At 42.4% G+C, this 24286-nt stretch overlaps 1 protein-coding gene across 1 annotated transcript in view; it reads left to right on the top strand.

Annotated features, from left to right (window-relative positions):
* Window positions 1-24286, top strand: part of PARP4 (poly(ADP-ribose) polymerase family member 4) — a 336611-nt gene that overhangs the window by 210020 nt on the left and 102305 nt on the right. Inside the window, exons 36-37 of the mRNA XM_040422464.1 lie at window positions 14353-14523; window positions 18501-18614. Of these exons, the coding sequence (XP_040278398.1) occupies window positions 14353-14523; window positions 18501-18614 (285 nt within the window). The remainder of the gene's footprint in view (window positions 1-14352; window positions 14524-18500; window positions 18615-24286) is intronic.

Here is a 24286-nt window from a genome sequence, read left to right as displayed (position 1 = left end):
CTAAGGACCTATGACGTACCGGTACATCATGAGTTTAAAAAAAGATTGCGGCGCCCCGGGGGTTAATCCGAACGGGATGCCGGCTGAAATCATTCAGCCGGGATCCTGTCACAACGCCGGGGGGGGGGGGGGGGCATGTGACCCCCCGTATCGGCGATCGCAGCAAACCGCAGGTCAATTCAGACCGTGGGGATCAAACTTTAAAATGCCCGAAATAAAGTTTTATTAACCCCCGCGTGTCGCAGGCGGTGCGGGAGGCGGCGGTGCGGCAGGCAGGATCGCGATCCCCCGCCCGCCTCCCCTTGAATAATCGTTGGCGGACAGTGGTTATACCAGGGTGTCAGCACATTGCTGACACCCTGGTATAAACGGCTGACATCGGTGATGCGATGTCAGCCGTTTAACCCTTTCCATACAGCGGTCCGTACGGAACGCTGTATGGAAAAGGTTAACAGCTCAGGGAGCACCCTCCCTCTCCCATCAGGGGGCTGCTGTGCCTTTGCAGCCCCCCGATGGGAGAGGGAGAGAGCCCCCAGACAGCCCCCCGACAGCCCCATCCTTACCCTTCCCCGTCTGCGCAGTTGTGGCTACAACTGAGCAGACGGGGAAGGTTCCCATGGCAACAGGACGCCTTTTAAGGCATCCTGCTGTCCATGGTGCTGAACAGATCTATGCTAAAGGCATAGATCTGTTCAGACAAAGTGTAAGTAAAATACAGTACAGTACCCTATATAGTGTACTGTACTGTATTATACAGACATCAGACCCACTGGATCTTCAAGAACCAAGTGGGTCTGGGTCAAAAAAATGAAAAAAAAAAGTGAAAAAAGTTAAGATTAAAAAAAGCATTTATCACTGAATAAAAATAAAATAAATAAAATACACTACACATATTAGGTATCGCCGCGTCCGTAACGACCTGATCTATAAAACGGTCATGTTACTTTCCCTGCACAGTGAACGCCATAAAAATAAAAAAATAAAAACTGAGAAAATTAAAATTTTGCCCACCTTACTTCCCAAAAAAGGTAATAAAAGTGATCAAAAAAGTCGCATGCACGCCAAAATAGTACCAATCAAACCGTCATCTCATCCCGCAAAAATCATACCCTACCCAAGATAATCGCCCAAAAACTGAAAAAACTATGGCTCTTAGACTATAGAAACACTAAAACATGATTTTTTTTGTTTCAAAAATGAAATCATTGTGTAAAACTTAAATAAATAAAAAAAAGTATACATTTTAGGTATCGACGCGTCCGTATCGACCGGCTCTATAAAAATATCACATGACCTAACCCCTCAGGTGACCACTGTAAAAAAATAAAAATAAAAACGGTGTAAAAAAAGCCATTTTTTGTCATCTTACGTCACAAAAAGTGTAATAGCAAGCGCACCCCAAAATAGTGCCAATCAAACCGTCATCTCATCCCGCAAAAAATGAGACCCTACTTAAGATAATCACCCAAAAACTGAAAAAACTATGGCTCTTAGACTATGGAGACACTAAAGCATTTTTTTTGTTTTAAAAATGAAATCATTGTGTAAAACTTACATAAATAAAAAAAATTGTAAACATATTAGGTATCGCCACGTCCGTGACAACCTGCTATATAAAATTACCACATGATCTAACCTGTCAGATGAATGTTGTAAATAACTAAAAAAAAAACGTGCCAAAAAATCTATTTCTTGTTACCTTGCCGCACAAAAAAGTGTAATATAGAGCAACCAAAAATCATATGTACCCTAAACTAGTACCAACAAAACTGCCACCCTATCCCGTAGTTTCTAAAATGGGGTAACTTTTTTGGAGTTTCTACTCTAGGGGTGCATCAGGGGGGCTTCAAATGGGACATGGTGTCAAAAAAAAACAGTCCAGCAAAATCTGCCTTCCAAAAACCGTATGGCATTCCTTTCCTTCTGCGCCCTGCCGTGTGCCCGTACAGCGGTTTACGGCCACATTTGGGGTGTTTCTGTAAACTACAGAATCAGGGCCATTAAATTATGAGTTTTGTTTGGCTGTTAACCCTTGCTTTGTAACTGGAAAAAAAATTATTAAAATGGAAAATCTGCCAAAAAAGTGAAATTTTGAAATTGTATCTCTATTTTTCATTAAATCTTGTGCAACACCTAAAGGGTCAACAAAGTTTGTAAAATCAGTTTTGAATACCTTGAGGGGTGTAGTTTCTTAGATGGGGTCACTTTTATGGAGTTTCTACTCTAGGGGTGCATCAGGGGGGCTTCAAATGGGACATGGTGTCAAAAAAACAGTCCAGCAAAATCTGGCTTCCAAAAACCATACGGCGCACCTTTCCCTCTACGCCCTACTGTGTGCCCGTACAGTAGTTTACGGCCACATATGGGGTGTTTCTGTAAGCAGCAGAGTCAGGGCAATAAAGATACAGTCTTGTTTGGCTGTTAACCCTTGCTTTGTTAGTGGAAAAAATGGGTTAAAATGGAAAATTAGGCAAAAAAAATGAAATTCTCAAATTTCATCCCCATTTGCCAATAACTCTTGTGCAACACCTAAAGGGTTAACGAAGTTTGTAAAATCAGTTTTGAATACCATGAGGGGTGTAGTTTATAGAATGGGGTCATTTTTGGGCGGTTTCTATTATGTAAGCGTCGCAAAGTGACTTCAGACCTGTAGTGGTCCCTAAAAATTGTTTTTTTGTAAATTTCTGAAAAATTTCAAGATTTGCTTCTAAACTTCTAAGCCTTGTAACATCCCCAAAAAATAAAATATCATTCCCAAAAGGCTACAATCATGAAGTAGACTTATGGGGAATGTAAAGTCATCACACTTTTTGGGGGTATTACTATGTATTACAGAAGTAGAGAAACTGAAACTTTGAAATTTGCAAATTTTTCCAATTTATTGGTAAATATGGTATTTTTTTATGCAAAAAAATTAACTTTTTTGACCCAATTTTTGCAGTGTCATGAAGTACAATATGTGACGAAAAAACAATTACAGAACGGCCTGTATAAGTCAAAGCGTTTTAGAGTTATCAGCACTTAAAGTGACACTGGTCAGATTTGAAAAAAATGGCCGAGTCCTTAAGGTTAAATATGGCTGAGTCCTTAAGGGGTTAAAGGCATGTGGTCCTAAAATTTGGATCAGCTGAAAAACAGCCTGTTTCATTTTAATCGTTATTTTTAATTAATTGAATGCTGAAAAAATGTTTTGTCTCACTCTCATTACTTCTTGCTGCATGTTGAAGCTCTACTTGGAACCTTGTTAAGATCCAACAATGTAAAATATGATTTTTTTGCCATTTTTCAAGTGGTCTTAAACTTTTGATCAGGACTGTATTAGATGACACTGACATAATGCTGCCAGTGTTATCCAATACATTCCAGAACTGTAAGGCCCCTTTCACATGAGCGAGTTTTTCGCACGGATGCAATGCGTGACGTGAACACATTGCATCCGCACTGAATCCTGACCCATTAATTACAATGGGCCTGTGTACATGAGCATTGTTTTTCACGCATCACTTCTGCATTACGTGAAAATCGCAGCATGTTCTATATTCAGCATTTTTCACGCAGTCCTGGCCCCATAGAAGTGAATGGGGCTGCGTGAAAAACGCATTGCATCCGCAAGCAGGTGCAGATGCGATGCGTTTTTCACTGATGGTTGCTAAGAGATGTTGTTTGTAAACATTCAGTTTTTTATCACGCGTGTGAAAAACGCATCAAAACGCATTGCACCCGCTCAGAAAAAACTGAACGCAATGGCAGACAAAACTGATTGAACTTGCTTGTAAAATGGTGCGAGTTTCACTGAACGCATCCGGACCTAATCTGTCACGCTCGTATGAAAGGGGCCTAAGGGTTACATAGCATCATAAATCAATACAATGCTATGTGACCCCGGCAGTGCTCCGGGGTTCAGAACAGATGCTCTCCCTCACACATGCTGCGAGTCTGATGCGTGGGACTCGCTCGTGTGAAAGGGGCCTTAAAATGTCAGAAAACTTTTTTAACTAACAAGAAGTTTGAACCTTTTGGCTATATTTTATAGGATATATAAACTTTAGTGGTTTATCACAGTAAAAACAAACTTGGACACCGCATCGCCCATCAATCTAAAACACCCCCTCCTGCTATTTCTCTCTGATACAATCATGCCAATAAGTATCTCCACTAAAGGATCAAGATTACCTTGATTTGGATACTTTTCTGGAACTTCTCGTTCTCCGAGGTGCAGGTCACATCATATGGGGCGCAGGTCTTTTCAAGGTTCTTATGCACAGGGGGTTTCTACAGATTAAAGGCTGCTAGTTGGGATTTTGCCCCGGCCGGAGGTGAAAAACTCTGCTATGCTATTGCTCGCGCGGGAGCGGGTGACGTCACCACTAAGAGCTACAGATCGTCCGTAGCACCAAAAACCAACCAATGCGTTTCGAGCAAATTACGATGCTCTTAGTCAGGGAATCACTTGAACGCTACTGTTGCTTTCTTTATATAGACATCACTTCTCTGCATACACCCTACCAGCGCCATGAATCCACCTGCGCCTCATTCTAAACCAAACAGTTCAATCTCGAAATTAAGGCCCCTGGTTATGAGCGTATCCATATAAAAAATCCATTGCGTTTCTTTTCTTGACATATTTTTTTTATAAAATCTCCTCCTCTTGCTTCCTTTTCCACTTTTTCTAACCTAATAGATGACGATCCCTCAAAACTTCCATCATTCGTTCATTTATCATCATTTATTGGGTTAGAAAAAGTGGAAAAGGAAGCGAGAGGAGGAGATTTTATTAAAAATATGTCAAGAAAAGAAACTCAATGGATTTTTAATATGGATACACTCATACCCAGGGGCCTTAATTTCGAGATTGAACTGTTTGGTTTCGAATGAGGCGCAGGTGGATTCATGGCGCTGGTAGGGTGTATGCAGAGAAGTGATATCTATATAAAGAAAGCAACAGTAGCGTTCAAGTGATTCCCTGACGAAGAGCATCGTAATTTGCTCGAAACGCATTGGGTGGTCTTTGGTGCTACTGACGATTTGTAGCTCTTAGTGGTGATGTCACCCGCTCCCCTGCGAATGCGAGTAATAGCATAGCAGAGTTTTTCGCCACCGGCCGGGGCGAAATCCCAACTAGCAGCCTTTAATCTGTAGAATCCCCCTGCGCACAAGAACCTTGAAAAGACCTGCGCCCCATATGATGTGACCTGCACCTCGGAGAACGAGAAGTTCCAGAAAAGTATCCAAATCAAGGTAATCTTGATCCTTTAGTGGAGATACTTACTGGCATTATTGTATCAGAGAGAAATAGCAGGAGGGGGTGTTTTAGCTTGATGGGCGTTGAGCGGTGTCCAAGTTTGTTTTTACTGTGATTTGCAGGACATATGGGACTGCCACAACACTGCAGCATTGATACAAGTATCTAGCGCCAGTGATTTTAGCTTTAGTGGTTTATGTTTAGATTTTATTTTGATATATTTAGTCATTAATATGTTTATTATATGATGATTAATGTCTCTTGTGAAGCATTTCACGGTACTACGGTACCCATTGAAATCAATGGACTGTCTGTGTAATGCATGGCTACATCGGGACCTCTAAAGCCACTTGTTGCTAATAAGGACTGAAACAGCAAGAAGAACTTCACCAATACAAATCTTCCTTAGGGCCGTATTTCGGCCCGCATACGGTGGGTCCGCAATACACGGGCACCGGCCGTGTGCATCACGGATCGCGGACCCATTCACTTGAATGGGTCCACAATCCGGGAGATGCGGACCAGAGTCACGGATCGGAAGCCCACAGAAGCACTACGGAGTGCTGCTGTGGGTTTACTGTACGTGCCTCTGCACCACAAAAAAGTAGTGCATGCACTACTTTTTTGCGGTGCGGATTGCGGACCCCATTCAAGTGAATGGGTCCACGATCCCCATGCGGCTGCCCCACGGTCGGCAATTTGCTGTCAGCAGCACAGGCTCGGGCAGCACACGGTCGTGTGCATGAGCCCTTATTAGGCACGCTGAAAAAGCCATAAGGGTAGTGTTGAGCGAACTTGTGTTTTAAGTTCGGCATCTAAAGTTCGGGTTAGGGTTATCGAAAAATCGTGTTATGGATTCTAAATTCCGTTATGGTCCATGGTAGCGGAATCCATAACGCGATTCTTTGATAACCCGAACCCGAACTTTAGACGCTGAACTTAAAACACAAGTTCGCTCAACACTGCCTAAGGGCTAAATTCCCCGCTTGTTGCCCTCCATAAACATAATAGATCAGGAAAAATTGATATACATTATAATCACTCACATAAATCATAGAAATCGGTAGTTAGTGATATGGATTGTTTAATACTTAACTTTTACTTCTTAATATAAAATAAATGAGATATGTCCCTCAAAATGACAATAGGCTAAATACACAAGGCCGTTTCCAATGCCCCATAATCAAATAGGGGTGCTTAATGAAAACGGTAACAAACGTGTCCACACTTATTCAGATAGTGTCGGACACAGGAGGTAACAAGTGCTGATATACACTAATACCCAATCATAAGAGCGGGGCGGCAGTAGTCGATATATGCCGACACCACATGTGCGTAGAAAAGCTGAATACACAATACCGTTTTCCACTTCCCCAAGGCTAGAAGGGGCTGTGAAAAAACGGGAACAGCTGTGTCCACACTTGTTCAAAAGTTGTCGGACACTAAGGTAGCAAGAACAGGTATGTACTTATACAAACGCAAAATACAAATGCAATAGCACTCTGCAACCAGCATTCTGCCCTGCCTCTATGCTGGATGAGGCATTGGTGTACATTTTGGCCAAAGCGTAATAAGCCACTCACCACGTCAAGGTCGCCTCTATGGAGTGGTCCCTAAAACTAGTTCCTACCTGTTTATGGGCCATGATAGCCACACAAAGTCCAGGGAATGCAGGTGCAGCATGCAAGCCAAGCACACTCTGCTTTTAACCCCGTCCGGTGCCATTACAGCTTTCATCGGATCCAGGGATGCAAGTACCAACATGCATGCTGAGCCCACTATATACTTCTCCTGGAGCCAAATGGCTACTGGTAGGTGCTATATAAGCAGACTCAGTTTTATACTGACTTTAAAACCAGCCTCCAGGACAGATTGTCTGGTCAGGTGTGCATGACTGCATGGAGATCACCACGCCTCCAATATATACTACAAAGAAAAAATGTGGGTGATTCAGTCAGCACAACCCTCTATGCAGGTGCACATCGCTATGGCGAAATACATATACAAACGCAAAATACAAATGCAATAGCACTCTGCAACCAGCATTCTGCCCTGCCTCCATGCTGGATGAGGCATTGGTGTACATTTTGGCCAAAGCGTAATAAGCCACTCACCACGTCAAGGTCGCCTCTATGGAGTGGTCCCTAACACTAGTTCCTACCTGTTTATGGGCCATGACAGCCACACAAAGTCCAGGGAATGCAGGTGCTATATAAGCAGACTCCTGGAGCCAAATGTCTACTGGTAGGTGCTATATAAGCAGACTCAGTTTTATACTGACTTTAAAACCAGCCTCCAGGACAGATTGACTGGTCAGGTGTGCATGACTGCATGGAGATCGTCACGCCTCCAATATATACTACAAAGAAAAAATGTGGGTGATTCAGTGTTAGGGACCACTCCATAGAGGCGACCTTGACGTGGTGAGTGGCTTATTACGCTTTGGCCAGAATGTACACCAATGCCTCATCCAGCATAGAGGCAGGGCAGAATGCTGGTTGCAGAGTGCTATTGCATTTGTATTTTGCGTTTGTATATGTATTTCGCCATAGCGATGTGCACCTGCATACAGGGTTGTGCTGACTGAATCACCAACAGGTATGTACTGTTACCAAAAAGCCGCACAATGGTTAAGGTGTCAGCATTGGTATATGCTAACACCTTATGCACTGATGGCAGACATATAATGCAGACAGGTGTTTCACAGCATGAACAATAATGCACAACGACGCACAACAAGACAACAGAAAACATATAATGAAATGGGTACAAAGGGAACCATGCGACACGGCATACACAGTTATACCCAAACCATATGGTGCACAGCGGCACCACTGAAAAACCAGGTGTCCTACCCTACAGATGGTGGATATTCCGGACACCTCCGTCTTGATGTTTCTGATCAGGGTGGTCCTGCTTCAGCGATCTGATGTTCAGCACACTGTAAAGGGATAACAGGAAGATATTCCTTTCTGTCCCTGGTCGACCCTCAGGGCCCTACAATAACCCTTTGGTCTAACCACGGGGTGTCCGACTAGTTGGGCCCCCGTCCGGAACCTAACCCTGGAATTGCGGTCCCTGTTTGACCCTGAAAAAAATCCCAATGAAATGGGTACAAAGGGAACCATGCGACACGGCATACACAGTTATACCCAAACCATATGGTGCACAGCGGCACCACTGAAAAACCAGGTGTCCTACCCTACAGATGGTGGATATTCTGGACACCTCCGTCTTGATGTTTCTGATCAGGGTGGTCCTGCTTCAGCGATCCGATGTTCAGCACACTGTAAAGGGATAACAGGAAGATATTCCTTACTGTCCCTGGTCGACCCTCAGGGCCCTACAATAACCCTTTGGTCTAATCACGGGGTGTCCCACTAGTTGGGCCCCCGTCCGGAACCTAACCCTGGAATTGCGGTCCCTGTTTGACCCTGAAAAAAATCCCTACATGCACGTTTCTGAGGCAAGAAAAAAAGCAAGCCTCTCATCAGGGGAGTATATATAGGGTGGGCCAGAAGGTATAGATTATTTGCTGGAGATGGTATAGTCACCAGCAAAGGTAGAAGACACCAGGAGCATTGGCTCTCAGGTGAGATGAAGTGCACCGCATATAGGGAAAAGGGAAGGGGAGCAGGTGAAAAGACCTCCTTCCTTGTTGCGGTACGCAGGTTGAGGCCGCAGGCATAAATGTTACCTGACCACCTATTGTTCATGCTGTGAAACACCTGTCTGTGTTATATGTCTGCCATCAGTGCATAAGGTGTTAGCATATACCAATGCTGACACTTTAACCATTGTGCGGCTTTTGGTAACAGTACATACCTGTTCTTGCTACCTTAGTGTCCGACAACTTTTGAACAAGTGTGGACACAGCTGTTCCCGTTTTTTCACAGCCCCTTCTAGCCTTGGGGAAGTGGAAAACGGTATTGTGTATTCAGCTTTTCTACGCACATGTGGTGTCGACATATATCGACTACTGCCGCCCCGCTCTATTGATTGGGTATTAGTGTATATCAGCACTTGTTACCTCCTGTGTCCGACACTATCTGAATAAGTGTGGACACGTGTCACGGCTGAGGATGGAGGAAATCCTCAGCCGTGCGCCGTTGGAAGATGGTCGCTGCTTGACCAGGACGACAGAGTTAGGGAGCGGGTCACCTCCTACAGCGTCCCTAACCTGACCCTAACTCCTACCTGCATTGGCCGACCTTTAAGGTAGGAGGACCCATGCGCAGGAACCTCGGAGCCCTGACTTACCCTCCGACCGGTCCCTGGGCTAGGAGTCAGGGTAAGACATCCTGTTCCTTTTGGATACGGAGGAACAGGAGTCTCACTGGCCAAGCTGCAAGGAATGGGGAACAAATGCAACCTATGGCAATGGCAGGTACTTGCCACAAGCATAAACAGAGACCTACCACAGACAACAAAGCCCGGAACCCATGTGGATGTACTGCCCACAGACAGCAGGACTCAGCAAACAAACACACAACACACGGGAACCCAGGACCACAGGTGCAATAAAGAAACATACAACCAAACACATCTTCAAGATACCAAAGGACATATATTTTGCTATGACCAGAAGGTTGGCCCCCACTGGCAGTTGGTAAGTAACCAGAAGGCTGTCTACAGCCAGCATGGCTGAAACACCCTCTCTGGCTAATGCCTACAACTGAGGCTTTATAGGGCCAAGAGGCCACACCCAGTGACTCACACACACTGAAAAGGAGTTAACCCTTCCAAAACCACAGAAGGGAAAACATAACTTAAAGGGGAAGTGTCCAAACAACAAACACACTGTGGCTGTTGCCGCAGGCAACGACATGGGTGGCAAGCGTGTCCTGGGAGTCAGCCCGAAGGCCGGGACACTGCCACCACATGTACATAATACAACCAAACGTTGCCACGGACAGCCACAGTGATGGGAAAATGTCAGTGCACACCAAACATAAACAAAGTGCACACAGACATACAAAAGTGCTACAAACCCGCACACAACTCCAAGGGAACCGCACACATAGCTGTTGTCCGCGGCAACTGCACCTGAGGCTAACTACATTATGCCTCAAGCTGCGGTTGACACTACAACCCAAAACCGCGGGCAACAGTATGCGGCTCCCAAGGAGTCACGGCCAAAACCGTGGCCGTGACAACACGTTTGTTACCGTTTTCATTAAGCACCCCTATTTGATTATGGGTCATTGGAAACGGCCTTGTGTATTTAGCCTATTGTCATTTTGAGGGACATATCTCATTTATTTTATATTAAGAAGTAAAAGTTAAGTATTAACCACCTCAGCTCCCCTAGCTTAAACACCCTTAATGACCAGACCACTTTTTACAATTCTGCACTACACTACTTTCACGGTTTATTGCTTGGTCATGCAACTTACCACCCAAATGAATTTTACCTCCTTTTCTTCTCACTTAACAGAGCTTTCATTTGGTGGTATTTCATTGCTGCTGACATTTTAACTTTTTTCGTTATTAATCGAAATTTAACAAAATTTTTGCAAAAAAATGTCATTTTTCACTTTCAGTTGTAAAATTTTTCAAACAAAACGACATCTATATATAAATTTTTCTCTAAATTTATTGTTCTACATGTCTTTAATAAAAAAAAAAGTTTGGGTAAAAAAAAAAAATGGTTTGGGTAAAAGTTATAGCGTTTATAAAGTATGGTACAAAAATGTGAATTTCCGCTTTTTAAAGCAGCTCTGACTTTGAGCACCTGTCATGTTTCCTGAGGTTCTACAATGGCAAAACCCCACAAATAACCCCATTTCGGAAAGTAGACACCCTAAGGTATTCGCTGATGGGCATAGTGAGTTCATAGAACTTTTTATTTTTTGTCACAAGTTAGCGGAAAATGATGATTTTTTTTTTTTTTTTTTTTTCCTTACAAAGTCTCATATTCCACTAACTTGTGACAAAAAATAAAAACTTCCATGAACTCACTATGCCCATCACGAAATACCTTGGGGTGTCTTCTTTCCAAAATGGGGTCACTTGTGGGGTAGTTATACTGCCCTGGCATTTTAGGGGCCCTAATGTGTGAGAAGTAGTTTGAAATCAAAATGTGTAAAAAATGCCCTGTGAAATCCGAAAGGTGCTCTTTGGAATGTGGGCCCATTTGCCCACCTAGGCTGCAAAAAAGTGTCACACATCTGGTATCGCCGTACTCAGAAGAAGTAGGGCAATGTGTTTTGGGGTGTCTTTTTACATATACCCATGTTGGGTGAGAGAAATATCTCGGCAAAAGACAACTTTTTTTATACAAAGTTGGCATTTGACCAAGATATTTATCTCACCCAGCATGGGTATATGTAAAATGACACCCCAAAACACATTCCCCAACTTCTCCTGAGTACAGCGATACCACATGTGTGACACTTTTTTGCAGCCTAGATGCGCAAAGGGGCCCAAATTCCTTTTAGGAGGGCATTTTTAGACATTTGGATCCCAGACTTCTTCTCACGCTTTAGGGCCCCTAAAATGCCAGGGCAGTATAAATACCCCACATGTGACCCCATTTTGGAAAGAAGACACCCCAAGGTATTCAATGAGGGGCATGGCGAGTTCATAGAAAAAAAAAATTTTTGGCACAAGTTAGCGGAAATTGATTTATTTTTAGTTTTTTCTCACAAAGTCTCCCTTTCCGCTAACTTGGGACAAAAATTTCAATCTTTCATGGACTCAATATGCCCCTCAGCGAATACCTTGGGGTGTCTTCTTTCCGAAATGGGGTCACATGTGGGGTATTTATACTGCCCTGGCATTTTAGGGGCCTTAAAGCGTGAGAAGAAGTCTGGAATATAAATGTCTAAAAAATTTTTTACGCATTTGGATTCTGTGAGGGGTATGGGGAGTTCATGTGAGATTTTATTTTTTGTCACAAGTTAGTGGAATATGAGACTTTGTAAGAAAAAACAAAAAAATAAATAAAATCAATTTCCACTAGCTTGTGCCAAAAAAATGTCTGAATGGAGCCTTACAGGGGGGTGATCAGGGAGTCTATATGGGGTGATCACCCCCCTGTCATTGATCACCCCCCTGTAAGGCTCCATTCAGACGTCCGTATGTGTTTTGCGGATCCGATCCATGGATCCGTGATGGGCATAGTGAGTTCATAGAACTTTTTATTTTTTGTCACAAGTTAGCGGAAAATGATGATTTTTTTTTTTATTTATTTTTTTCCTTACAAAGTCTCATATTCCACTAACTTGTGACAAAAAATAAAAACTTCCATGAACTCACTATGCCCATCACGAAATACCTTGGGGTGCCTTCTTTCCAAAATGGTGTCACTTGTGGGGTAGTTATACTGCCCTGGCATTTTAGGGGCCCTAATGTGTGGGAAGTAGTTTGAAATCAAAATGTGTATCACTTTAAAGAGCTTTAAAGAAAAAAAAAAAAAAGGGTACAAAATTTGTTTGAGACCGATAGGCAGGTAAAGTAAAATAAAATGAGGTCTCTGCTTGTGTATTACACAGGAGGTTGAAAGCAAAGGTTAAAAACAAAAGGTTAAAAACAAGGAATAAAATGGAGGAGAACACATCCAGTGAGGCACTTACTTCACTGGGGGGGTCGTCAGCAGGATAAGGTGTTTTATGCTTATCCTGCTGACGACCCCCCAGTGAAGTAAGTGCCTCACTGGATGTGTTCTCATCCATTTTATTCCTTGTTTTTAACCTTTGTTTTAACCCTTTGCTTTCAACCTCCTGTGTAAACCGCAAGCAGAGACCTCATTTTATTTTACTTTACCTGCCTATCGGTCTCAAACTAATTTTGTACCCTTTTTTTTTTTTTCTTTAAAGCTCTTTACCTAGATGTATAATATGCTAGTACTATAGCACCAGGTTACCATATTCTTGACCTATTTTTAGTTCATTTTTTCGCTCGGTTTGGCGCCTTTTGTACCTTCCCCCATTACCCTTGCTTTCTGTTTTTCGAAATGTGTAGTTAGTGATATACTGTATACAGAGAATAGAAGAGTGCATTACTTTTTGCATTATTTCTGTGCTATGGCTTCACTGATTTATTTCTGTACATCACCATGAGCATGATACTATTGTGATATCACTGTGAGCGTTATTGCTGTGACATCTTTGTGCACATTTTACTTGCTTTGTAACTTCTCTGTGCACATTCTACCATGACTGTGACATCACTGTGTGCATTATCCCTGTACTTTAGGGGAACCACCATAATCATGTTCTGAACTTGCTACTGAACATGGTCATGGTGGTATGGTGGTACGAGGCGCCTATTACAAGTTTTGCTATGGGGCCCCATGAGTCATTGTTACGCCCTTGAACACAGTGTTCCATACACAGCCGTGAGATTTCAGGTGAGCTGGCAATGAGCTAAAGGAATGTCAATCACTGCAAGGTAGGTGGGCTGGCGGCAGTGACGTCATCAATACTGAGGTCCCAAAACATCCCCTTAATGTAGAACCAAGCCTTAGGCCAACATATTTAGTAATGTTATAAAATAATACTGTATTATAAATATCAAGTAAAATCATAAAAGAAGTGTTTATAAGCATTGTATAAATTGCAAACCTTTACTACACTGTAAACAGTTGTAGCCCCCCGCCTCCACCACACTGCCCCACCACTACAGGTATTTTGGTTGTTAGTCGGTCAAACTATACTTGGAGAGAACATTTCCTATTATTGTCTACCAATGATCTCCATAGCTTTCTGATAGTATATAGAACGCTTGTTGGGTTATCATGATTACAGACTAAGGGCTTCTGCACGCGGCCGTAGCCATTTTTGTGGTCCGCAAATTATGGATCCGCAAAACATGGATACCAGCTGTGGAAAATGTGGAATGAAATGCCCTCCCCTCTATAGAACAGTCCTATCCTTGTCCATAAAATGTACAAGAATAGGACATGTTCTATATATTTTTTTTCAAGTGCTGCATAAAGGACATATGGATGCAGTCAGCACACGGTGTGATGTCCGCACCTTTTTGCGGATTGGATGCGGACAAAAAATACGGTCATGTGCATGAGCCCTTAGATATTAGGTAATATGGCTTGATTGTGACTACAACTTCAATAAAAAAAATATAATTATTATATAATTTTTGTATAGGCCACAGTCATCGGTTCAGTAATTCCCCAACCTCCAGTCCCATGTGGGGTTCCTCTAGCCTCATATGGGGAATTGTTTGATTCAGCAACACAGTACAATACAATCAGCTCCTCAGATTTTGGAAGCTTTGAATTCACAAAGAAGAAAAAAAAGTCTAGGGCACTGCGTTCGGTATGTATATTTTTGTGCTCATATTATTAAGTATCTCTTACAATGTAATTTTCTATCTAAACTACACTCCTCAACATTGAAATTGCAACACCAAGAAAGACAAGCCGAATGGTTATGCAAATTGAGGAGATAGCCGATGTCGCTGAGACCTGCAAATGATCAAGGACAAAGCAATTTTTCTTTTTTCATTGTTGCATTCCGAGAGCTATAACACTTATTTTCCTTAGCTGCATTAGGGCTTGTTTAATGTTTTACTACTTTTGCACTGTGAATACACTTTAAAAAACATTTGTATTTTAAATTTTTTCATCAATGATGCTGAGTGAGGGCTTGTTCTTTTTATAGGACAAGCTTAAGTTTCCATTTGTACCCTTTTGGACTACAGTCTATTTTGATCACTGTTCCACTGTTTGGGGGCCAATGTGTTTACTGTGTGGTACAATGTACATGTAAACTTCATTCAGTGGATCAGAATAATTACTTAGATACCAAACTAATAAATATATTTTTTATCTTTTGCCACTTTTGTACCAAATTTTTTACAAATATTTTTGGGTTGTGTCTTAACTTTAGATTTCAACCTATAGAGCTGTCTGCAAACAACCTGTAGTTTTATTGGTACCATTTTAAGGTACAGTACATAGCACTTTTTGATTGCTAGACAGATAGAACTATCGCATATATTTTATAAAAAATAGCCGAAGTTTCAAACCTCTTGTTACTTAAATAAACACACAAATATATATATATACACTCACCTAAAGAATTATTAGGAATACTAATACGGTGTTGGACCCCCTTTTGCCTTCAGAACTGCCTTAATTCTACGTGGCATTGATTCCACAAGGTGCTGATAGCATTCTTTAGAAATGTTGGCCCATATTGATAGGATAGCATCTTGCAGTTGATGGAGATTTGAGGGATGCACATCCAGGGCACGAAGCTCCCGTTCCACCACATCCCAAAGATGCTCTATTGGGTTGAGATCTGGTGACTGTGGGTGCCATTTTAGTACAGTGAACTCATTGTCATGTTCAAGAAACCAATTTGAAATGATTTGAGCTTTGTGACATGGTGCATTATCCTGCTGGAAGTAGCCATCAGAGGATGGATACATGTTCTCATTCTGTTTATGTCAAATTCGGACTCTACCATCAACAAAAATCGAGACTCATCAGACCAGGCAACATTTTTCCAGTGTTCAACAGTCCAATTTTGGTGAGCTCGTGCAAATTGTAGCCTCTTTTTCCTATTTGTAGTGGAGATGAGTGGTACCCGATGGGGTCTTCTGCTGTTGTAGCCCATCCGCCTCAAGGTTGTGCGTGTTGTGGCTTCACAAATGCTTTGCTGCATACCTCGGTTGTAACGAGTGGTTATTTCAGTCAACGTTGCTCTTCTATCAGCTTGAATCAGTCGGCCCATTCTCCTCTGACCTCTAGCATCCACAAGGCATTTTCACCCACAGGACTGCCGCATACTGGATGTTTTACCCTTTTTGACACCATTCTTTGTAAACCCTAGAAATGGTTTTGCGTGAAAATCCCAGTAACTGAGCAGATTGTGAAATACTCAGACCGGCCCGTCTGGCACCAACAACCATGCCACGCTCAAAATTGCTTAAATCACCTTTCTTTCCCATTCTGACATTCAGTTTGGAGTTCAGGAGATTGTCTTGACCAGGACCACCCCCCTAAATGCATTGAAGCAACTGCCATGTGATTGGTTGACTAGATAATTGCATTAATGAGAAATAGAACAGGTGTTCCTAATAATTCTTTAGGTGAGTGTGTGTGTATATATATATATATATATATACTGTACATACACATACATATGTTTTCCCTCCAGATTTTTATTTATTGAACATTTAGAAAAACATATATAATTTTCTTTTCACTTCACACGTACTTGATACTTTGTGTTGGTCTATCTCATAAAACGCCCAAAAAATACATTTACGTTTGTGGGTGTAATGTGAAAACATGTGGAAAAGTTCAAGGGATATGAATACTTTTCAAGGCACTATATATATATATATATTTATACAGTGGGCAAAATAAGTATTTGATACACTGGCGATTTTTGCAAACTTTCCCACCTACAAAGAATGGAGAGGTCTGTAATTTTTATCGTAGGTAAACTTTAACTGTAAGAGACAGAATCAAAAAAAATCCAGAAAATCACATTGTATGATTTTTAAATAATTAATTAGCATTTTATTGCATGAAATATGTATTTTATCACCTACCAACCAGCAAGAATTATGGCTCTCACAGACCTGTTTGTTTTTCTGTAGGCTAGGTCTACACGACGACATCTCGCGTCGCAGTCACATGTCTCAGTGCGACACCATAGACTATCATTCTAAAAATTGTCGCGCTACAACAGGTCTTATACTTTTTTGCAAAAAGAGGAATATTTCTATAGAAGGCGAAAAAGAAAATGGCGGTATGCACAAGGGCGGTATCCGTGTTTTGCGAATTCTCAATTTGCATACCGCAAAACACATACGTCACATTACTGCTGCATCTGCATCTGCAAACTAGACGTAAGAGAGTCCTGGACCTGTAAATGCACCATGTGCTAAACTATATACTATAATTGTGCACATAATGCTTGTGCTGTAACTTCTCATGTAGCTGCTCATGTTCAGAACCTGTTGTTCAAGGTGGTTATGGTGGGGCTCTATTACAAGTTTAGCTATGAGGTCCCATGAGTCATTGTTACGCCCCTGAGCACAGTGTTCTATTGGCAGGTGTGAAATTTGAGGCCAGCTGGGGCTGACCTCAAGAAGCTTAAAGGAATATTGATTGCTGCGAGATGGGCAGCTGGCAGCGGTTACTCTGTGATAGTATTGATCAGTATTGTCAATACAGAGGTCCCAGAAATCCTCATTAAGGCCTCATGCACACGGCCGTTGCTTGGCCGTTCCTTGCATAGGGGATCCAATTTGTGGAAGGTGTGATGCCACACCTTCCGAATTGCGGACCAATTCTAGTGAATTAGTCCGCATCCGTTGATGCAGTGAGCACATGGCCGGTGCCCGCATATTGCAGGCCTGCTGTTTCCGGGCCGCAATACAGGTATGTCCAGGTAACGGCTGTGTGCATGAGGCCTAATGTAGATTCCAGCATTAGGTTAACATAGAAAGTAATGTCACAAATTAATATAAAAAATATCATATAAAATCCTAAGGCTACATTCACACAACAGTTAAAAAATTGACCATTAAAAACAGACACACTGTCAGTTTTTCATGGCCATTCAGCACGCATGTGTGCATTCATTTTGTCAGTTTATCCGTTTTTTACAGCTGTTTTTCATGTCAGTTAAAAATGGCCTTGAAAAACAGATGAATTTAATTGGTTTATTTTTTTTTTAAGCATCCCAACCCCTGCAGTGCCCTCAGTAGAGGGCCCCCTGTGTAATAAAATGCCCCCAATAGTGTTCCCATACTATAAAAATCTCCCCCAATAGTTACATCAAAATGCTGGGAGCATCAGTTCCCTCCAGTGCAGAGCAAGTCTCAGCGCGTTCAAGTGGATGAGGTGAGTATTTAAGTATGTGTGTGTATATATTATATATATATATATATATATATATATATATATTCATAGACTGGTTCTAAAAAAAAAGTGACAGCCATTAATAAAACTGCTTTTTTCCACTATCATGTGAATGTAGCCTAAAAGTAATATTTATAAATAAGTATTGTATAAATTGCATATCTTTGGTGCACTGTGAACAGTTACAGCCCGCCACCTCCACCACAATGCCCCACCAATACAGTTATTTTAGTTGCTAGAAGGGAGAGGGCCTGAAAAAAGCCATTTCACTATGCTTGGAGTAAAATTATACTTGGAGAGAATTTTTTTTTTTTACTGATGAACACTTTTGTGAAAACTAACTTATTTACAAAATAGAATTATTATTATATCATTTCTGTATAGCTCAAAGACCGGTCTTCTTGGTTACAGGCTGCTGCACCAAGTTTCTCACCGTTTGGTTCAGCAATTCCCCCACCTCCACTCCCAGGTAGTGGTCCTCCAGCTCCAGTACATCAGATTATGGGAATCCCACCTCCCCCTCCGGTATGTATATTTTTGTGCTCATATATTTTTATAATGATATCTTACAAAGTAATATTTTAGCTAAACTACACTCCTCCACATTGAAATTGCAACACCATGAAGGACAAGCCATAAGGTTATGCAAATCAAGGAAGTAGGAGACGTCGCATAGATCGCGTGGGATCATTGTACAATGCCTCTTGATCGTCGATGTGCCAGTTATCACCACTTGTCGCAAACGGAGATGAACAGAAACCTTGAACTCAGAAACCATGGTTTATCACTCCAGCAGATTGCTACGCACCTAGGCCAAGTTGTCAGTGCTGTTCAACGTTGCGTGGTGGTTAATGTTGCAATGATCAACTGGAACGACAGCAAGAGGTGCACAATGATGACCATCTAATGATGATGCATAGTGATTTGCATTCTGTACTGCGAGTGAAATTGCATGTCATATCCCAAGCATAGGGCGGCAAACAGCATCTACACAAACCATCAGAAGGCGTTTGCACGACATTGATCTACAATCCAGAAGTCCAGCTACAGGTGTTCCATTTACCTCATGCCACTGTTCTCCAAGACCATCCTGGCACACAGCAAAATAGCAATGTAGTTTGGAATGGAGGTCTGTCCTCTTCAGCAATGAGTCCCACTTTAGTCTAAGATGCAATGATAGCTGGAAATTGGTCGGGAGTCCATGCGGGCAACACCATGAGGCCTTCAAAAGGGATCGTCACACTGGTCCTACTCCTTGGATTATAGAGCGGGAGGCATAATTTATGGTAGCCGGACCCCTCTAGTCTTCATTTCAGGTACACCAACAGCTCGGTTAGAATGATTTGATTGTGGAATCAGTGATACTGCCATTTCTACAAAGTGTCCCAGGAGTTGTCTTTCAACTGGAAAATGTTGGCCCACGTGTTGATTGTAGTACCGTGGGCAGCCTGCAGCTTCTCCGGACTTGTCTCCCATCGAGCACATCTGGGACATCATTGGTCAGCATTTGCAAATGGAGCTGCTAGCAGTGGATCTTGATGATTTGGGTGCCCAAGAGCATTCAACATAGCAGAACATTCCTCAGACAATCATTAATAACCTCATTGATGTGTGAAGGTGTGTGAAGCATTTCACGGTACCTATCGAAATCATTAGACTGTCTGTGTAATGCATGGATGCACCTGGTTGTCTACCTGTTGCTAATAAGAGCTGAAACCACAAGATGAAGTTAACCAATACAAATCCCCCTTAGTAATCGCTGTCTATTCCGATATTGCATACACAGAAAAAGGACTAAAAAGCTTCATAAGCAAAATCTAAAAATATTCAACTTTATTATATCCTTTAATAAAGAATGGAAAATGGATTAATATTTACTGGCAGCCCTGAACTGCCAACTACCCGGTAACTGACTTTTGCTCTGCTTAACCCTGTTGTACCCATATAACCTGTATCTGTAACCTCAGTCCACTGTATATATTCTCTGTGTATATTGTGTTATTGTTACAGGTAATATTAATTATTGATATTTTGGATAGTACCATTAATTAATATTCATAAATTGGCGTGAGTCGTCTAGTGATGACTCCGCCTATTTATACCAATTAAACAAATGATACTGAATACATCACTCTATACTGAACTACCTGTGGCTATTGCTGCGGTGCCTTACTACTACAAAAGACTACACACTGTGCTTAAATAAAAGGTATTTATTAACACACTACACATTACAGTCTAATATTTGCTTATAATTATATATATCTATATCAATGGAATAGATATATATATTTATAGCAGCACACAGAAATATAAGTAAACACACTATAACAACACACTAATACGGTCCTAACTACGCTAACACAGTCCCAAGTCCTCCCCAGGATCTAACTACAATTACACTTACATACACACAAATATCGGCAACCCACCCGCCTGGCTACTCACTGTCCCTACGGGGTACAAGGGGTTAAACACAATTGTGGCACTGCAGGGGTTAATACTTGCAGGCCAGGGTACACAGGGTTGTAGCTGGACAGCAAGGGTTTACTGTGCAGGGGTAACCCAAGAAAGGGTTAACAATTCAAGGGTTCCTGGATGGAGGGGTTCAGGAGATCAGCAATGAAGGGTTTAATACCCTGCAGGGGTATCAGGGGTTAATGCTGGGGCTACACACAGGGTCTGAGGAGTTGATGCTGCCAGGATTCAGCAGCAGGCAGGGGTGCAGGGTAGACTCTGAGCGCAGTGCATCGCTGCCTGCGCTCTCTTCTATGGGTTATGCGCTCTCTTTCGGGGGGGGGGGGGTCCTGTGTCTCCTAGTGCGGCCCTGCGCATGGCTGCCTGCGCTCTCTTCTATGGAGGGGGAGGTAGGGATCCCGATCTGCTGAGCACAGTGCCGCTGGGGTATTTAAACCCCGCGGCGCTCGCTCCCGTTTTCCCGCCCGGCAGGCGTTGCACGCACGCCTGCAGCCAGGTCCACGTGGGCTGGTGCTGTGATATGACATCACCGCATCAGCCCGCGCTCCCAGGCGGGGGGATCCTTTGATCCTCCCGCCTGTGGAGATATCGCACATCTCTGGCGCTGTAATTACAGCGCCGGAGGTGAGTGGCACACAGGGGCATGGGAACTCTTTTTGTTCTCATGTCCCTGTTAGGCATACCAACTCCGGGGAGAGGATCTTTATTGATCATCTGTCCTTTGAAGTGGCCGAAACTGGACATAATTGTCCAGATGTCGGCCTCTCCTCAGCTGGAGGGGGGGGGGGGCACCATTCTCCGGCCAGCAATATCTAAGTATACGCATCTATACAGATACTTGAGGCATATCTATATACATGTATATACACATACACCAACCTGGGGCAGTATTTGGCCACATTTAGATATATACACCCATATAGATGTTTGGGGTACATCTTCATGCATGTATATATACACACAATATAATTCTGGGGCATAAATGGGCAGCAATAAGCCCACCTGCATATATATATATATATATATTATACACAGAGATGTATGCTGACAAGGGGGCATACATACATCTCTATGTATATACATACACCACCTGGACCGGCCCATGCAAAAGGGCCAATATATATGCATAGGGCATACAGTTGCAATATATATATGTAAGGGCATACAGTTGCAAGAAAAAGTATGTGAACCCTTTGGAATGATATGGATTTCTGCACAAATTGGTCATAAAATTTGATCTGCTCTTCATTTAAGTCACAACAATAGACAATCACAATCTGCTTAAACTAATAACACACAAAGAATTAAATGTTACCATATTTTTATTGAACACACAATGTAAACATTCACAGTGCAGGTGGAAAAAGTATGTGAAGCCCTAGACTAATGACATCTCCAAGAGCTAATTGGAGTGAGGTGTCAACTGGAGTCCAATCAATGAGATGAGATTGGAGGTGTTGGTTACAGCTGCCCTATAAAAAACACACACCAGTTCTGGGTTTGCTTTTCACAAGAAGCATTGCCTGATTGTCACTGCCACTTCTGTGAGAAGGTCTGTTAGATGTTCTTCTCTACCTGCATGAAGTTCTTTGTTTTGGTTTCACTTTGGAATGATGCTGCACTCCGAAGTCAATTTTGCCATGGTCTTTCAGAAAGATTGAAAGATGCATTTGCTTTTCATGAGAGACCAGCCTCGTTAGAATCTGCCATGTCTCTAGCTGTTCATATTGACAGGCGTCTTAGAGAGAGGAGACTACTCCTTCCTGTTATATTCAGTCCAAGGACAGTGGGGCTGTCTCATTCAGTGCACAGGGGTCTCAGTCGGTCTCAATCCCCTCTGAGGAGGAGGCCATGCAGCTGGGTTTGCTTGCCTCTGATAGTAGAGGATTCAGTTCTCAGAGGAGGGTTTGTTTCTGTTGTGGGGGTATAAATCATTTGGCAAATGTTTGCCCCTCTAGGAGATTCATGGAGTTTTCTGAGGGTAATAAAAGAAAAACAAAAATAAAAAACCCCTCTAAAAACTTTCCATTTGCTACTATTGGCAAGGTTGACACGGAAATTGAAGGTTTGCCATTTACTTGTAGTTCCCGTTTTCTCCTACCTGCCAGGGTGGCGCTAGACAGCAAGAACATTGTTTGTGAGATTTTTGTAGATAGTGGAGCTGCTGTCAATCTCATTGATAATCAATTTGCAATAACGCATGGTTTCCAGGTATGCACTTTGGAAAAGGATATACCTGTTTTTGCTATCGATTCCGCTCCACTTTCTCAAAGATCATTAAAGGGCATAGTTCACAATATCCGTTTGACTGTGGGTGACGCTCATGTTGAGGATATGTCATGTTTCGTCTTAAGCGGATTACCTACTCCTCTAGTGGTGGGGCTACCCTGGCTCACTAAACATAACCCCACCATTGATTGGCAAGCAAGGCAAATAAATGGTTGGAGTGAGTTTTGCAGAGAGAATTGCTTCACGGCGTCTCTTTCACAGGTTTCTACCAAGACTGTGCCATCTTTTCTCTCTGAATTTTCGGATGTGTTTTCCGAGAGTGGTGTCCAGGAGTTGCCCCCACATCGGGAGTACGACTGCCCTATTAATCTCATCCCAGGCGCCAAACTGCCAAAATCACGTTTATACAATCTCTCCCAACCTGAAAGAGTCGCTATGCGTACTTATATCTCTGAGAGCCTGAGAAAGGGACACATCCGACCCTCGGAGAACATTCAAAACAAGGTCATGTTACCAGTGGGTTCCACAGGGATCTGTACTGGGACCAATTTTGTTTAATATCTTCATAAGTGATATTGCAAAAGGCCTCGATGGTAAGGTTTGTCTTTTTGCTGATGACACAAAGATATGTAACAGGGTTGATGTTCCTGGAGGGAAACGCCAAATGGAAAAGGATTTAGGAAAACTAGAAGAATGGTCAGAACTCTGGCAACTGAAATTTAATGTGGATAAGTGCAAGATAATGCACCTGGGGCGTAAAAACCCAAGGGCAGAATATAGAATATTTGACACAGTCCTGACCTCAGTATCTGAGGAAAGGGATTTAGGAGTAATTATTTCAGAAGACTTAAAGGTGGGAAGACAATGTAATAGAGCAGCACGAAATGCCAGCAGAATGCTTGGATGTATAGGGAGAGGTATAAGCAGTAGAAAGAGTGAAGTGCTTATGCCGCTGTACAGAACACTGGTGAGACCTCACTTGGAGTATTGTGCGCAGTACTGGAGGCCATATCTCCAGAAGGATATAGATACTCTAGAGAGAGTTCAGAGAAGAGCTACTAAACTAGTACATGGATTGCAGGATAAAACTTACCAGGAAAGGTTAAAGGACCTTAACATGTATAGCTTGGAAGAAAGAAGAGACAGAGGGGATATGATAGAAACTTTTAAATACATAAAGGGAATCAACTCGGTAAAGGAGGAGAGCATATTTAAAAGAAGAAAAACTACCACAAGAGGACACAGTTTTAAATTAGAGGGGCAAAGGTTTAAAAGTAATATAAGGAAGTATTACTTTACTGAGAGAGTAGTGGATGCATGGAATAGCCTTCCTGCAGAAATGGTAGCTGCAAATACAGTGAAGGGGTTTAAGCATGCATGGGATAGGCATAAGGCTATCCTTCATATAAGATAGGGCCAGGGACTATTCATAGGATTCAGATATATTGGGCAGACTAGATGGGCCAAATGGTTCTTATCTGCCGACACAT

The sequence above is a fragment of the Bufo bufo genome, chromosome 3 (assembly GCF_905171765.1).
Source record: "Bufo bufo chromosome 3, aBufBuf1.1, whole genome shotgun sequence".
Classification (NCBI taxonomy): Eukaryota; Metazoa; Chordata; class Amphibia; order Anura; family Bufonidae; genus Bufo; species Bufo bufo.
The sequence above is the reverse complement of the archived record's forward strand: the minus strand, read 5'-3'. Positions and strand labels throughout refer to the sequence as shown.